Below are 18,522 nucleotides of genomic sequence, written 5' to 3' on the forward strand. Positions count from 1 at the left end.
TTAACCAACTGCGCCACCCAGGCGCCCCAAGATATGATATTTTAGAGGGGCAAGATTAGTAAGTAGGATAGAAAGGAAATAAGACTGGCTACAAATTAAAGTGTTTAAAGTTGGGTGATGGGTACCTAGGGATCTTTAAACTAATTTGTCTCTTCTTATGTGTATAATATTCAAATCTCCAAAGTGACTAAAATGAAATTGTATCAATTTTATCCTTAGTTAATGAAGGTCAAGATTCATCATCTGGATAGATAAACTTGTCCAAAACTAAATTGAGTCAATACTGTTACAGTCTTCCAGCTAACCTTCACTTGGATGGCTGTCAAGCAGCTGAAATAAATGTTGCTCTCCTTCCTTTGCCTTTTGGTTCTCTGATACTCACACAAATAAGTAAGTGGTGCCCAGGAAGCACCAGCATGAAGAGAAGCCCCGGACCTGATAATTTCAGAAGTCCTTAGCTGCTGAAATTGGCAGAACTTCCTGAGTGTCGTATATAAAATCTCTCATTTCTCTAGCAACACTAGGAATTATATTCCACATTCCTAAAATGTCAATTCCTAGTCAATCCAATATGCTGCCATTTCTGGTAAGATGTGGGACAGCTGCCTCTGAGTCTATGTGCTGGAGAGACAGTCACTTCCTATAAATCATTTTAAAATACTGAATGAGAGTCAATGAACACCTCTGTGTACTTCTACACCGTTGGACACACTCTCGGCAACAGGAGCCTTGTGGAGTAAGCTATTCTGCAAAGGAAGACAACGTGTTTGATTTCGATTGCATAACCCGTGGAACTGGAAGCCCAGCTGGCACCCAGAAGGGCAACCAGCAACGTGCTGGTGACATCACTGTGGCAAGGACAGCATTTTTCACATTCTGGAGCTCAGAGAAGACAATCTGGCAAAGTAATGAAAAAGTGTTCACTTAGGGTAATGTGAAATCTTTCTTGTTTAAATTAATTCTTTACTTCAACATACTGGTAGAATATTTAACAAGCCTTTTGAATAAAGTGGTTTCACTTCCTATGAAGTAACACAATAAATCAAACCAAAACAATCACAATCCGAGGTCTGAAGCATATGGTGTGTGTAATTTTACAGAATTGCACAAGCCTTTGATGCTTTCCTTCTAGAAGAAAGTCTGAGAGTGGGCTTTTTCTACTTAAAAGAAAAATATTCTTACCGTTCGCGATCTCTTTCTTTTAAAAATAGCTTTTAAGCAATATTCTTATGTTTGAAATATGCTGGCAGTTTGGGAAGACTTCTCTTGTGTTTTCCCAAACACTTCTTTGGGAAGCAATTTCTTTTCTATCCTTGAGGCAGTATATGTTTCATACTAATGTGAATTACACACTTCTGTTTATACATTTAAATAATCCTATCCACTTTTGCAAAACAGTTTGTGCCCATAGATACGGAGACCTGTTTAATAAATTTGTTTTTGAATTGCTAATGACATAGAACTGGTCATAGGCATTTTTGCTCTTTGGGGAAGAAGGGCACTATTAACCAAGAATAAAAGATTCAAACAAACATAAAAGCTTATCTTCTACATTTCATCATGAATGATGAACTTCATCACGAAGTGTATTGTAGTCAAATAACCTCTTAGTAATCATTCCACTCATCCAGGTACAGCAGTAAATAAGCAATTGTTTATTCATATACTAATGTCTTTGCCCTTTTGCCATGTGTCCATTTTACATGGACTGCCAGCTTTCTCTACAGTCTCCCAGAGGACCTGCTACACTACCAAACACAGACCAGGTGTTTGGTCAATAAACTCTAGCTAAGAAAACTAATAGCTAATAAGTTCTAGTTGTCTGCTTGTCTAAAGACAGAATCAGCATATAGACAGCTCTGGATCTTTGATGCTATAAATTATTCCAAACTGTCCTAATCATTCAACTGAATATTACTTTGAACATGTATCTTAAATAGGTTAAGTTACAACTCAGAGGTGGCACATCAATTTTCCTAGTATCCTGAAGACAGAACATTAAACAAGTAAGCATGACATATGCCTTCCAGATAAATCTCTATAAGCTCCTTTGAATAGGAATTACTAAAAATTAGCTTCTTTTATAAGCCTCTTTTTCTTTCCACTCAGTAGGAATCTCCTGGGCAACAATGAACCTCGGATAAATTCTATTGACGTTAAATTTTTCTCCATGAATAATTGCTGAATGTAATTGCACACTCATTTTGTTTGTCCAAATATGAAATATCCAGAAAATATGTTTTTAATAATCTCTATGACAGCTGTTGATCTAGGATCAAGTAAGTGTTATCCCAGAGGATTAAGTTTATGTCTTTTGAAAACAAGACACAGCATCATCCTGCATGATTCTATAGGGGCAGGGAAAGAAGATCAGTGTATAAGCGATAAGGTTGGACTTAACTAAATGAGGATATGGCTAAAACTGACTTGCAGCACCCCAGTTTCCTCAGTGCTTCCTTTGTGGTACTGCCCCTTCAAGATATATTCTCTCTAGAAGGGCCAGGTAATAACGCTTTATAGTACCTCTCCCTGACTGGGTGAACTGGAAGCCTGGTCTCTGCTTGTGGAATAAAAGGAAACAGCAAGGCAGAGTCTAAGGGAGTATTTTCTCAGGCAGCTGGTGTCTGAAATCATACGACATATGTGACTGCCTATGTCAGCAGGAACACCCACTCCATCTATGTAGAAGGCCAATTCAGAAAAGGAAAAAATACAATTAAAAACATCTTTAAAGCCCTAATGGTAATTCCTTGGCAGATTCTGACTTTAGGTGGAGACTACACCATAAATTCAGAAAGATTCTTTAACAAAACAGGGGTCTTATTTTCTTGCAAATGTTCCAAAGAGAAAATAACAGAGAGAGAGAAGGCCTGTTCTCCCAGAAAGCATAGATCCTGCCAAATGATTTCTAAATGTGTTTCTCAAAAATTTCCATGTGCCATCCGCGGCTGTTGCGTACTTCTGGAAATGGAAAGAGCAGAAATCAATGACCCTGTGAGAAAGCAAACATTTAAGGGAACTAGCCTGCTGGTGACTGCTTTTCAGTCACCATACAGATACAGCAGCAGTCTCTCCACAGGCCAGATATACACAGTTACATCATTTTATGATGCTGCAGGGAAAATGCTGAGGACCTAAGGGGAAGTTTCCATATATTTCGCTCTTTGAAACTCAAGTGAATAACTGTTTCTGGGTCTATATTAGACAACCAGACTGACTCACTGGAACCTAAACAGTTAGGAATTTGTTTCTTTAACTGTGGAATCCAGAAGACCATACTTTTACCACTTATTAGAACTATTTTTAGCCAACCAGAGGGAATCCAAAAGATGTCCAAATAGTGGAAAAAGCTTTGCTCTTGGGAAAGACTGATGCTGGGTGGTCAATCTCCAGAATAAGCAGCTACTTTGATCAGTTTAAGTAAACATATTAATTCAAGCTGGTTATTTCGCCAACATACTGAGAGTTCACTGAATTGTTGGGTCATGAATCAAAGAGGCTGCCCGGAGTTTCCTATGGGTCCAACTCTAGTTATAAAAAAGGTGGGAACCCCAAAGACTGAGCAGAGCACCAGCCCTAGCAGAGCCCTGTTCTCAGCTATCCAGAGTGTTTTCTCTGGCAGAAGTGTCTAAATGAAAGTTGTTTGTCCCATCAGTTTTAGACAGTTACATAAGCGAGGCCCAGCCAGTCATTTCCTAACTTAGCACTGAAATCTATTTTATCTTCTCAGCCCATTTCTCCGCTGTCCAGGCTGCTAGGAAAATTTTGGTCATTTCCCAAGTAACCAACAATTTTTAAGGAGAATTCAGACATGTGTTATTATAAAAAGAATACATGTTCACGGCTTTTAAAATTCAAAACAGCAAAAGAGAGAGTATGAATTTAAAATCAACTCCACCTCATTCCAAACCCTCCATCACGGACTGTCACAGACCCTCCCGCTGGAGGTAACTACAAAGCTATTTCTTTGTATCTTTATACAAGTGAACAAAATGGACAAAAAACATGTTCTAGGTCAGGAACTCTGCTAGACATTGGAAACACACAAAAGTAAGAAACAGTTCCCTCCTTTTACTTGCAGATTTACTGAGAGTGAGAGTCACCATGACGACACCAGTATAATAGGTATACCGCGTAGTATGGGGAACAAAGTAGGTCATGACTGTGGCCCACTGTGGAAGGTCAGGCCTTGTAGAAGACGTAACACGAGCTACATTATGAAGGCATGGGAAATAAAAAGGAGAACGTGGAAGTGGAGCTAGGAAAGGAACCTCAGCCATAAGGAATTGCATAAGCAAAGGCATGATGTGTTGAGGTGTGGCTAAAACGGGGTACTGGTTCAGGGGTGCGGTGGGAGGCAAGACTGGAACTGCAGGACAGGGGCCAGATTGTGTACCGTTTCAAATGCCATAACCAAAGATTTTGCGCTTAATTCTGGAGGCAACAAACTGTTGTTTTTATGTTTTCAAGTAAGAAAGTGATATAATCAAATCTGTGTGTTAGAAAGAATACCTGGCACATAATGAGCGTAGAAAACTGTTTGCTGAATGGATGGAGTGGAGAAAGGGGAGGCCGAAGGAAGGAAGACTGGTGATATTGTAATCATCACAATGAAGAGAGCCGGAATTACAGAGGTGGGCATGGCGAGATGGTTTAGAGAAAGACTCAGTGGGACTTGGCAACCAATTAAATGTGGAGGAACGGAGGAGATGTAAAAGTCGAAGGCAATTCTGATTGTCTCTTTTGGGTGGCTGTGTATATGGTTATGTCATTGCTCAAAATAGGGAATATGGGAAGGAGAGGGTATTTGAGGGAGGAGCAGAGGTAGGGAGATGGGGAAACGAGATGAGAGGCAATAAATGGCCAACACTTTATTGAATTTCTACCACGGGTCAGATACTGTTTTAAGTGCTTTATAAACATTAGCTCATGAAAATCTCATGAAGAGTAGTATTATAATATTACCTCCATTTTACAGATGAGATTGCATAAGCTTAGAATCCAACAACTGAGTTCACGTCCCAGCTCTACTGCTTTTTAACCGTTTGATCTTGGATAAATTGCTGAGTCAATCGAACCTCAGCTGTAAAAAGCAGAAAATTATATCTACCATACGGGATTCTTAGGAAAATTAGAGGTAATACATATCAAGCAACTAGCATAGTTCCTGGAAGCTCATATATCTTAATGAATGCTAGAAATGATTACTAGTTATGAGATATCCTGGTACTACGATCAGTAAGAATCTTGGAATTTGTGTTTAAATTACAGAGGTGAAAGTAGAAATTTTTGACATCAGTATATTGAGGTGGGTTGGATCACTGGATGTAAATGCTATTTCCTGGTTTGGAGATGGGTGGTAGCATACCAAGAGATGAGAATCAAGGATGGAATTCTGGGGGATACCGATGATAAAGAAGCAAAAAGAATAAGAGATTCTTCTAAAAGAATGTAGATGAAGTAATATAAGGAGAGGAGAGACATAAAGAGAAGAACTTTGGAAGTTCAAGTGGAAAAGAGGGAGGAGGGCAATGTCAACAACTGCAAAAGCTTCTGGGAAATCATACTAGAAAGTCTGAGAAGAGATGGTTTGATCTGGCAGATGGGAAGGAGGCTGCTGTTGGCTGAGGTAAGAATCATCACAATGAAGTAATGGCAACAGAAAGCAGAAGGCAGAATATGGAGGAGGTGCAAATGAAGAAGTGGAAACAGAAGACACAGACAATTTCTCCTTAAACAGTGAGCCTTCATGACACTTTAAAATAATTCTGTTTGGGAAGCACTTCAGGCATAGTGCATTAAGGACCTCCAAAAATATACTCTTCCAAAAAGAAATAAGAGCACTGGGCAAAATTTGTCAAAATTACTTTTTTTAAAAACACTGGAAGCTAATAAATAATTACTTCCAATGATTCATGGAGTATTTATTTAAGAAAAAAATCACTGTGTCTCAGAAATAACAATGATCTTTGGGTATTTTTAAAAATTTTTAACGTTTATTTTTTGAGACAGAGTGAGAGAGAGAGAGCAAGAGATAGAGTGTAAGTGGGGGAGGGGCAGAGAGAGAGGGAGACACAGCATCCCAAGCAGGGTCCAGGCTCTGAGCTGTCAGCACAGAGCCCTATGCGGGGCTTGAATTTACAGGCCGCAAGATTATGACCTGAGCCCAAGTCAGACGCGTAACTGACTGAGATGCCCAGGTGCCCTGATCTTTGGGTATTTTAAATTTAAATTGCTCTATTCCCCAGAGACAAACCAAGAAACAGACTCTTAACTATAGAGAACAAGCTAATGGTTACCAGAGGAAGGTGAGTGGGGGGATGGGTGAAATAGGTGATGGGGATTAAAGAGCATACTTATGATGAGCACTGAGTAATGTATAGAATTGTTGAATCACTATATTGTACACCTGAAAATAATATAAAACTGTATGTTAACTATACTTGAATTAAAATTAAAAAACTTAATAAAGAAATTAAAAACAAAATAAATTACTCTATTCCCATTCTCCCTTCTCAGCTCCATGGTGGCCTTGAAAAAACCAATAGCTTCACAACCATGGTAGCTGTGAAAACTAGAAGCCTACCAGTCACTGGAGGGGAAACATGGGTTTAAAGCTCCTTGAAAAAAACTCATGCTCAGAGAAATGTCATACTTGATCCATCTTGAAAATCCCTGGAAAAGTTCCATTCTCAGGGCTTGTCGTTATTTGACCTGACTGTGTGAAGCAGCTGTGTCTCATGGGCATTCATCAAAAACCATTAGCAGCAGCTGTTTGATACCACAGCTGCCTGAGGGGACAACACCAGTGGGGCAAACAAGGAGAGGGCTACAAATATTAAAGTGAAAAACTGAGAAGTGAGATGTTCATAGGGGATTTTGAAAGGCTCCAACGTATGCCTAGAAATCTAGGAGGCTATGCACACGCGCAGTGCTGTGCACGTGCTGAGGAAAAACCCAAGAAGGTCCTAATCTCTCACCTTTGGCTAATCTTGAAGCTCTATGCAAGCAGGAGATGAAGGCTAAGGTGGAGTTGTCAGCTGCCTGCCAAAGCACTAAAGGCACGGTCTCTACACACACAACGGCCAGAAGACATATTGATTTGAGACATCTAAGAAAATTTCTATCCAATCAGTAGATGATCACCGAGCTAACTGGGCAGGAAATTCAGGAGGCACACATGACAAAATTTAGACAAGTAGTCCAGGAAAATCACTTAAACAACAAACAGCAACAACAAGACCTAGGGAGGGGAAAGAAATCTCATGCGTAGAATTGGCATTATGTGATTTGAAATGTGGATTTTTCAACAAAAAGGTAGGAGACAAACTTTGATGGTACAAAGTAGGGTGATAAAGGCTACAAGAGGGTATCCTAGAGTGGAGTGTTGAATCCCAAATGGGGTGAGGAGAACATGTACAAGGTGGGGATGGTGGTAGCAATGAGACATTGATTACTGACGGGAGGACTGAGCAAATAGGTAAATACATAAAGAGAATGGGAATCGGGTTTCCCACCGTAGGAGAAGTGAGTTACAAATATGTAAAGGGAGAAAATGAGAATAAACCCTCTAATGCACCCTGTGTAATGTTGTCTCAGAAGGTTGTGTGACAGTGATACCTCAACACTAAGAGGAATACCTAATACCCGGATCTTGGTTTCTAAATATCATTCTCCATTAAAGGAAACCAGAGCTTCTTCAAGAAATGGATTGTTCCAGAGCTGGGGAAGGGATAGATGAACCTGGAACATCTTTTTTTTTGCTAAAAAAGTAAGGAAGTGCTCGAAGAATGATGGGAGCAGTCATAAGGACACAGAAGCCAGATTGAAAGGGTTCTCTCTAGCCAAATCTGGAACAACCTGAGCATGAAAATGAATGTTACGAGTGGATTATAACCCAATGAATAAAATAGGAAATCATGAGTCCAAACTGATGTTAATTAATTGGACATTTGACACGGGATGAGGTTTTTACATAACTTCAAAGCTTTTTCTCACAAAATACTAAAAACAAAAGAGAAAAGTAATTTTACAAAAGAGAAGCATGGCAGATACCACCTGAACCAAGTGACCTTAGTGAATCTCGCTAATAATAGGATGTTACACCATCGCCATTTTGTGTTATTCCTGCCCCAAAATGCATAGCCTGAATCTAGTCAAGAGAAAACATAAGATAAACCCAAACTGAGGAACATCTACAAAATAACTGGCCTGTGTTCTTCCAAAGTATCAAGGCTGTGTGAAAGTCATAGGAATATCAGGGAAGGGTTCCAGATTTAAGACTAAAGAGATGAGAAAACTAAATGCAATGTGTGGTTCTTAAATGGATCCGTTTGCAAAACGGACGTTATTGGGAAACTTGAATGGTGTCTGAGGATTGGGTAGTGGCAGTACAAACATGTTAATTTTCTGATTTCCTCTGATTTCTCCTGCAGTTTCACTGGGGAATAATAATGGACACACATCACCGCATAAGTTTAAGATGTAGAGCATGATAGTTAGATTCACATATACTTTGAAATGATCACCAAGCAGGTTTAGGTAAAATCCAGCATCTCATGTAGATACAAAAAAGAGAAAAACAAATTTCCTTGTGATGAGAACTCCTAGAGTTTACTCTCTTAATAACTTTCCTATACACCACACAGTAGTGTTAAGCTATAGTCATCACGGTGCACATTACCTCCCTAGTGCTTCTACATCTTGTGACTAGAAGGTTACACCTTTGGACTACTTTCTTCTAATCTCCCCTCCCCATCCCCCACTCATGCCTCTGCCTCCATGTCTGATTTTCTTTTTTTTTTCCTATGAGTTTGGTAGTTTTTGTTTTTAGATTCCACATATAAGTGAGATCACACATTGTCTTTCTCTGTCTGACTTATTTAATTTAGCATAGTGCCTTCAAGGCCCACTCATGTTGTCACAAATGGTAGGATTTCCTCATTTTTTTAATTTTTTTTTTTTCAACGTTTATTTATTTTTAGGATAGAGAGAGACAGAGCATGAACGGGGGAGGGGCAGAGAGAGAGGGAGACACAGAATCGGAAACAGGCTCCAGGCTCTGAGCCATCAGCCCAGAGCCTGATGCGGGGCTCGAACTCACAGACCGCGAGATCGTGACCTGGCTGAAGTCGGACGCTTAACCGACTGCGCCACCCAGGCGCCCCGGATTTCCTCATTTTTTATGGCTGAAGCTTATTCCATTGTGTATGTATACCACAACTTCTTCATTCTTCCATCCACCGATGGACATTAAGGTTGTTTCCGTGTCTTGGCTATTGTCAAGTAATGCTTCTATAAACATGGGACAGCAGTTATCTTTTTCAGTTAATGTTTTCATTTCCTTTGGATATCCTCCCAGACATAGAATAGCTGGACCATATGGTAGTTCTATTTTTAATTTTTTGATGAACTTCCATACTCTTTTCCATAGTGGCTGTCCCAGTTGACGTTCCCACCAACAGAGCACAAGGATTCCCTTTTCTCCACATCCACACCAACATTTTTTGTCTATTGTCTTTTTGATGATGACCATTCGAACAGGCGTGAGGTGATATCTCATTGTGGTTTTAACTTGCATTTCCCTAATGATTAATAATGTTTAGCATCTTCTTATGTGCCTGTTAGCCATTTGTATATCTTTGGAAAAACTGTCTATTCAGGTCCTTTGCCCATTTGGGGGGGGGGTGCATTATTTGTTGTTGTTCTTTGCTAGTGAGTTGTATGAATTACATATTGTGGATATTGACACATTAGCAGATATATGGTCTCAAATAAATTTTCCCATTCTGTAGGTTGTCTTTTTACTCTGTTGATTGTTTCCTTTGTTGTGCAGAAGCTTTTTAGTTTAGGGTGGTCCCACTTGTTTATTTTTGCTTTTATTGCTTGTGCTGATTTCCTTCTGACATTGACCGTTACACTGAAATTATGTAGAATGTCCTTATTTGTAGGAATCAACACACTCAAGTATTTGGGAATGATGGATATCATGTCAATTATGTACTTCTAAATTGCTCAGAAAAAAAAAAAAAAGCTTTTTTACTGTGCTTCCACTTTTCTGCAAGCTTGAAATTATTTCAAAAAGAAATAAATCTGACCCTTAGGGGCCTACTTAATATAAGAACTAATAGTAAGATTGTTACACTAAGAATATTTGGTTTTATTTATTTTGGGGTCTCTGTGTTTGTATTGGCTGCTCTGTGTTTGTATACCATGGAATCATTGATGATGGCCTACCATTCATTCTCCAAACCCCTCTGGAGCCAAACCTTCTGCTCCTTGGCTTACCTCTTTTGACTTTTGTGGCTCGGTTGTTAAGTTCAATATAGTGTGTATATATCTCCATAGTTGATGTGACTATTGTTTTTATAAGCTCTTCAAAATCTTTGGATTACAACTTATTTTTAGCTTTCCATTGCTCCTGGGGATTCAAGATTCGGGGATGTACGATATTCTGAATTTGAAATAGAAGATTATAAAATATTTTAGCACTGAAATGAAGGCTGCTTGCATGCAAGGATTTTCCTTTTCTATTTGGTATAATTACTTCTAGCATATGTTATTTTTACTTAAAAATTTTCAAGATTTTATTTAAATTCCAGTTAGTTAACATAATGTATAATACTAGTTTCAGGTTGTAATGTATTATTTTTAATGAAAATGTGGCACATTTGCATGAAGTAGTTCTCCTATGAATCATTAATCAAGCTAATTGAAACTATAAACAATACCTGTTCATACATTCTACCCACTAGCGACTGCTAGTCCTTTAAACTTTCTTGAAATGATTCCCAGCTATTAATCTCGTTTCTAAATAACAAAACGTGGACAAACCAGACTGTAGGGATCCGCTTCTGCGTGCCCGCTGGTGGCAAGAGGGAGAAGAGGCTGGCAGGCACTTGGAGGGGAGTGGGCAGGAAAGAACCTCTGCAGTAACTCAGCTCTGATCTTCTCCCCCCTTCCTCATTACTTCGTCCACCACAGACTAGTTGAGTGTCAACTATGAGTCATTCCAAGTAATGAGCACTGGGGGTCCAATGATGAACGAGAAACATGCTGGGCTCTGGAAGGAGCGCTGAGTTCAGAGGGAGAGAGAGGGCTGCATAGACATTTAGGTATATTCTAATAGTTTCTACAAAAAAGTCAAATACAATGCACTATCAAAGGAGAAAAATGGCTGCCTGACAGGAATAAGGAAAGTCTTTACAGAAAAGGTGATGTTTAAAGTCTTGGCTGCAGTTTGTCAGGAGAGGAGGAGGGAGGGAATTACAGGCAAAAGGAGAAACTGAAGCACAAGGCTGAAAGTCTGAAAGCGTGACTTCTTCAGAGTTCCCAGAGGAAAGGGTGCATGCACAATGCAGCACTGTGTGGGTGTCTGAGAGGAGGGATGGGCTGAGCACAGACAGACCAGAAAGGCCCATGTGGGCAGACCATTTAAAAAAAGAAAACAGACAAAAAACAAACAGCAACATCACACACCCCTGTGTGCTGTGCTAAGGAATTTGGACTTTATCCTGAAGGCTATGGGGGGTCAGTGGAGGGTTGCTGGAGAATGACATGGTCAGCTCCCTCTCTGTGCAGGGATCTGTGATTCTAGGGAGTGGAAGGGAGTGTCTGGCCCCTCCCCCCACCCCCTGCACTGGGACAATTGCTGGCTCTTTCCCTGCAGTTAGCTCCCTGCTCGAAGGATACCTCCCACTCTTCAGCCTACCCCCACAAAAAAAAAAAAAAAAAAAAAAAAAAATAGAAAATGCCTGGCATTTTCTATTCCTTATCTGGCTTTTGTCTTCATGATACTTCCTAAGTATCTGACTTGCCTGTTTGTTGTCTGCCTCCCATACTGGCATATAAGCTCTATAATAATAACAGACACTTTGTTCTATTATTGCGGTCTCCCCAGCACCTCGTTCTGGTGCCGGGCATAGTAAGCGCACCTATGTTCTTGAAAGAGTGAAGGTAATACAAACGTGCCACTGATCTTGGTGCAAAGAACTTGGGAACCCATAAACCTCAGATTCTAGGAAAGGAAATTTGCAGTGGCCAAGAGGTTCTGAGTCCCCAGGCAGAGGAATGGTGGGGTAAGGGGCTCCAAGAGGCTCTCCAGAACAACAGGCTTCCAAATGAGATGGTAAATCCCATCCTAGGATCCTTTTTGCTTTTTCCCCAGAGGTGGCCTTTTTTTTTTTTTTTTCCAATGTTTATTTTTTATTTTTGTGAGGCGGGGGGAGGGGCAGAGAGAGAGGGAGACACAGAATCAGAAGCAGGTTCTAGGCTCTGAGCTGTGAGCACAGAGCCCAATGCAGGGCTTGAACTCACAGACTGTGAGATCATGACTTGAGCCAAAGTTGGATGCTTAACTGACTGAGCCATCCAGGCACCTCAGAACTGGCCCTTTATAATGGGAAGGCAGGACTTAGATAGTATTCTAATTTAGGGATGTTGGAACCTAGACCAGGATTTCAATGGGGAAAGAGAATGAAGCGTAGATCTTTCTTCTAACAATACTGTCCAATGTCAGACTCTGGAATCATGAAGTTAGGTTTTTTTCTGAATTCCCCTGAGATCTCAAGATAGAGAGACCATGTCCTGCAGAACTCATAGGTCTCATGAGGTCTCAGCTTGAACATGCCTCCCTGAGCATCCTGTATGTATGGCTCTGAAGGACACGAGGAGCAGTCATGATACAGGGGTGAATTCATGAACAAGGTTCCTAGATAGGTATCTATCCTGGGAGGTGGTTTCCTGAGCCTCCAGCAGCTGGCTGGAGTGGCCTAGGCAGTGGCCTAGGCAGAGTCCAGAAACTTCTCAGAACACTGGCTGATGGCTCAGGTCCTTAGCTTTGTCAAGCCACATGGCTAGAAATCCTCTCGAATCACAAGAGAAACAGACAAATCTTGAATCATAAGACAGACAAATCTCAAGTCTCTGGAAACTAATGACCTTGTTTCTAGATCTTTCCAATTTGAGAACCAACCAATTTGTTCCTGTTTCAGGCAACCAAAACCGTATATTATGGATATGCAAGGAAGATTCAGTCGTGGTTCTATTGCCTGGCATATGGGTGATTATGAGAACACCGATCAAAGAAATTCCAAAGCGGCTGTCCTGGTCAGGCAGAGCACGGCAGAATTGCCAAGAGCTTCCAAACAACCGAAGCTGCCAAAGCGACCAAGAAAGGAGGTACGATCATTTGCTTTCCTGAATCATCATAGAAAACATCAAATTATTTCAACATGAATTAGAGAATGCTATTTAATAGTAATACTGATAAACAATCAGTTTTGTGGTTCCTTTTAACCCGTGAGAACATTTTGAAATTTATATGGGATTTCCACAGTAATGCCCATACTGTGGGTAGCTGGGTGTTATTCCCATTTTATAGCTAAATAAAACAAGATATTGTAGATTTCAATCCTTACAAGTGCTTATTTAACATACAGGTGAACCTGGAGAAAATAGCCTTCTCCTTGGTTTGCAAAAGCTGAGAAAGCTCTCAGCGTATGAAATGGAGGTAAATCTGTAAGTCCTGTCAAGACTGTTGCAGACTGTTTTGTGACACTTCCTAAAACAGTATATCAGTTCAAATTCAAGTTTTTCCCATTACTATCTAGGAAACCTTGAGCAGGTTGCATAGTTTCTCTATATGGGTTTTTTTGTAAGTGAAGTGGGGAATTAGCATTTGTACAGAATATTTGATAAGACTGCTCGTAAGAATCAAGTAAAGAATGTGTAAGTATATACAAATGAATAATTATTTCCTAGGGTCCTTTTGCGTAATTCCACAGCACAATGCATTTTATAGTAATCCAGTATTTCCATATTGAGTCTCATTTCCATATTGAGTCTCATTTCCACGAAAGAAAGGAAATGGGATAGCTCTCATTAATCCAAAGATTCCTATTTCCTACATGAAGACAGTCTCCTTGCTCCATCAAAGAATCTTGCCAACTCCCTAAGACGACTGCTTGCCCTCCATCACCAGAGATCTGATTCATTAGCAATTAATTACATCTATTTGAAACATTCTGTGAAGGAGCCATGGAAGTCCTCCTTGGTAGATCCTGACCCCAGGGGAACTTTGTATTAAAAAAGGGAGCAGTTCAGCTGCTAACATTCCTCTGTGGTCTGATTTTTGGGCTGGTTCCAAATGAAATGATTTATTGTAGTGTGTGTGGATGAAGGTTGGGTTAGTTACCTTCCGTCACTGAACTAATTTTGTGTAGGATTAGAGCAATCATGGATTAAACAATCCCAAATGTCTCCTTCTATCATTCACTAAATCCAATGGAGAGTTGCGCATTAAAACAAACAAACAAAAAAAAAAATGTGTTAAGACTTTTTATTTTGAAATGATTTCAAATTTACAGAAGAGTTGCAAGAATAGTACAAAGTGAACTCTGATATTCTTTATCGAGAACAGTCACTTGTTTATTTGCTTTAATGCTTTCTAAATGTGTGTGTGTGTACATTTGTTTTTCCAAATCATGTGAGGTTAAGTTGCAGACATGATTCTTCCTTACCCCTAAACATTTCAGGGTATATTCCTAAGAACAAAGGTGGTCTCTCATATAACCACAGTACAATTCTAAGATTTAGGGAGTTTAACATTGATACAATGTAATTATCTATAGTTCATAATCAAATTTTATTAATTGAGCCAATAATGTCTTTTGTAGTTTCTCCTCATCCAGGATCCAATCTAGAATTACATATTGCATTTAGTCCCCATGTCTCCTTCAATTTAGAACAGTTCCTCAGTCTTGGTCTTTTATAGCACTGACATTTTTGAAGAGTCTAGACCAGTTCTGTAGAATATCTCTTAACTTAGGTTTATCTGACGGTTTCTCATGAATAGATTCTGGTTATGTGTTTTGGGCAGGAACCTCAGCTAAGTGACATCATGTCATTCTCAGTGCTTCACATCAAAGAGGCACCTGACGAGAGTTTAACTCACTGTTAGTAAGGTTAATTAATCACTTGGACACATCTTTTCCCTTCCAGAGATAAACAAAATACTATATCACCCCAAATAATCTTTCTTTTTATAAACTAGTCTTTCTTCTAAATTTCTAGATATACACTAGAAACTTGTTCCCTATGTCCAGTTTTTGGACCATCTCACAGGATTCTTGTGGATGATACTTCAACAAGTACTCAAGCCTGCCCCCCCCCCCCCATGTAAATCCTCTTCAGTGAAAATGACTTGAAGCAACTGTTCTTATATATTCAAAAGCCAATAATGAATATAACATGTGTCAAGCCTCTAACATAATGTTTTACACCAGCCACCAATGAGTGGTTACCACTGCTACACTTACCTGGGATGCCAGCACATTTTCCATTTTATGCTGCAAGAATCAAAACCATGTACTGAAAACAGCCTCAATGAAATAAATGTCAATGGTACTGGGGAGCTTTGAGGGAAATCCCTTTTCTCATGAAGATAGATGGTTGAAAATGGGATATTTTATATTCACATTCTTGAGTTTGGATCTTTATAAATCTACATTTGGAGCTTAATTACAATGTTTCTAAAAGTACAATTTATGATATTTAACATTATGTATCATTCTTTATACATTTATCCAAAACAAAATGCTCTTTAAAAATGCTCTTACATATGGGGCAAATTTCTACACTGTTTCTTCTACTGTATTTCCCCCTGTTTTTGTTTTTTTTTTAATTTAAAGTTCAATCTTCTAGTTTATGTTATTTTCCCTTCTTGATTTTTGGTTAACTTTTTTTTTCACATAAGTAATAGCCACTTAAGTGTTGTCAATTTTACGTGTATATTACATGCACTTTTAGCACCATCCATTTCTATTTCATTTCTTTGCTTGCAAATGTTCTCATTACCCCCTTTCATTCCAATACATGGACATAATCTCAGTGATTGGTAAATTCTGTCCCTCATCTGTTCACTCACGTTGAATCCAAAGTCAGTAATTCTCAAATTTTAATGTGCGTATCAATCACTTAGGGACCGAATAAAGACACAGATTCTGATTCAGCCGGGCTGGGACAGGGCTTGGGGTCTGCATTTCTATGAACTTCTAGGCAATGCAGCTGTTGCTAGTCTGGGACCTTGAGCAGCAAGGTTTGAATTGCAGTTTGAGCTAGGAACTGGAGGGGCTTGGACCACAGGGGAAAGGGAGACAAGAAAGGACAGGCAGGGCAAAGGCAATGTTCGTGTAGTGCCTTTGGGGAAGTGCGTGTGGTTCAAGATGGCTGGATAATAAATAGCACGCAGAGGGTATCTCGTGAAGTGGCTGGGGAAGAGGAACCAGCTGCGTTGTTTGAGTGCATGGTGCTAACAAGCTCGGATTTTGCTGGGCTTTCAAACAGAAGTAACAGTATTAAACTTTCGTTTCTGGAGGGATTTAGACATCAGCCTGGAAGACTGATTACAACTGTTTGATATGGCAGAAAGAGGAGTTCCGAGGCATTTTGGGAACTCAGTTGAGAAATGAAGAGGGACTGAAAGAAGGCAAAGAGAAAGGAGAAGAGGTGATGCGTCTGAGACACAAAGAAAGTAGCAGATTCAACAGGTCTCCCCATGGGAAGAGAAGGAGGCCAAAGAACACCGCAGAATTCATGAGGGGTGGGGGCAGGGTAGGGGGCAACACGCAGAGAATGAGTAGTTTGCAAAGAAGCCAGTGCCCTATAAAACACTTAGTTGCCAACGGAAAAAGAAATTTGGGATAAAGAGGGGGCAGGAAGACACAGAACAAAAATTTAACAAGGGAGAAACCATTTTTGTTTACACTTTGACTATAGTCTGTAGATTGAGAACGTGCAGGTGAGAAAGGGGGACGGATGATAAATGCTGACTGAAGGTACTAAGAAAGCTGAGCAAGATGCATGGCTCTAGGAATTAACACAGCACTGCAGGGGTTAATCCTTACAGGGAGGGGGCGTTTTTTGCTCCCACTGTGAAGGAAGTGCTACCTCCTTCCTTGCCATCTCAGAGGGCTTTTTCTTTTCTTTTTTTGTTTATTTATTTATTTTGAGAGAGACAGAGACAGCACAAATGGGGGAGGGGCACAGAGAGAGAATCCCAAGCAGGCTCCACACTGTCAGCACAGAGCCGGATGCAGGGCTCGAACCCACAGAGAAGCCGTGAGATCACCACCTGAGCCAAAACCAAGAGTCAGACACTTATTAATTGCCTGAGCCACCCAGGTGCCCCTCAGAGGCTTATTTCTAACACACTTTCCCTATCCTCCCACATCTCCCTTGCCCCATATACCCAAAGACTATATAGGACTTGTATCTCAGCTTTTACAGGATAACTGCTGCCTGTACTGTTTACTGTGCTAAAGATCTTTGCTTCAAAGCCTGCTTATTTTTTATTTATTTATTTTTTTCAACGTTTATTTATTTCTGGGACAGAGAGAGACAGAGCATGAACGGGGGAGGGGCAGAGAGAGAGGGAGACACAGAATCGGAAACAGGCTCCAGGCTCCGAGCCATCAGCCCAGAGCCTGACGCGGGGCTCGAACTCACGGACCGCGAGATCGTGACCTGGCTGAAGTCGGATGCCCAACCGACTGCGCCACCCAGGCGCCACTAAAGCCTGCTTCTTATAATTTGGCATGACAATATTCTGACCACCCAACTGCTTTTGGGGGGGGGTCATAATATATATCATCCTACTTATATCTGAAGTACCTGTATCAGCCAAGGTTCTTCTGAGACATAGAACCACAAAGATGGACAGATAGACAGACTGATTGAGTTTAAGGAATTAGGAATTGGCTCACAGGACTGTGGAGGCTGGCAGATCCAAAATGGGCAGGGTAGGCCAACAAGGCTGGAGACTAGGCAAGAGTGACATTGCAGCTCAGGTCCAAAGGCAGTCTGGAGGCAGAATTTCCTCTTCATTGGGGACTTCAATCTCTTAAATCCTTCAACTGACTGGATGACGCCCACCCACGTGATGGTGGGTAATCTGCTTTACTGAATCTATTCATTTAAAAGTTAATCTCTTCAGAGCGCTAGCCTCAGCCCCTCCCCCCACTCCACCCCCAGCTCTGGCCCAAGGCAGGAGAACTGGGGCTGGGGCGTGGGATGCAGTCTGTGGCAGGGGAGCTTTGGGATGAGAGCAGTCTGCATGCTCGAAGCCCCCTTCTGTGAGAGGAGCTTCAGTACTGGCCACCAGGCAGGGCCCGGCTGGGGCGGGGAGCGAACTACAGCAGGAGCAGGAACCTCTGTGACTGTGCTTGGGTCTCTGTCCGACCCCCCTCGCCTCCTGTCTCGCCTGAGACCCTCCCCCTTTCCCTGGCTTTACCTGGCGGGCGTACATTTCTTTGCTCATTGGTTCTCCCCAAAGCCTGTAGTTAGCTGTGAGGACTGAGACTAGCACAACGTGCCCCAACCTAATGGGCTCTTCAGGTCTGTCCCCTCTGTGGGGAAAGAACCCTGCTCGCACAGCAGCCCAGCCAGGTGTGCTGCCCTGTAGTCGTTAGTATCCATCTGGATCCTCAGGATCCTAGAGCAGGTTGAACCTATTATCACCCTCAT

At 40.9% G+C, this 18,522-nt stretch overlaps 1 protein-coding gene across 2 annotated transcripts in view; it reads left to right on the forward strand.

Moving 5' to 3' along the window:
- SPMIP2 (sperm microtubule inner protein 2) overlaps positions 1 to 18,522 on the forward strand; it is a 100,036-nt gene that overhangs the window by 71,617 nt on the left and 9,897 nt on the right. Inside the window, exons 4-5 of one of the 2 annotated variants that reach the window (XM_086703976.1) lie at positions 12,993 to 13,179; positions 13,914 to 14,082. In XM_086703976.1, coding sequence (XP_086560102.1) covers positions 12,993 to 13,179; positions 13,914 to 13,955 — 229 coding nt within the window. In that variant the 3' untranslated portion in view covers positions 13,956 to 14,082. Of the gene's footprint in view, positions 1 to 12,992; positions 13,180 to 13,913; positions 14,083 to 18,522 lie in introns of those variants that run through there. The other variant, XM_086703975.1, reaches the window with a different exon arrangement.

The sequence above is a fragment of the Puma concolor genome, chromosome B1 (assembly GCF_028749965.1).
Source record: "Puma concolor isolate L17-30 chromosome B1, mPumCon1.1.hap2, whole genome shotgun sequence".
NCBI lineage: Eukaryota > Metazoa > Chordata > Mammalia > Carnivora > Felidae > Puma > Puma concolor.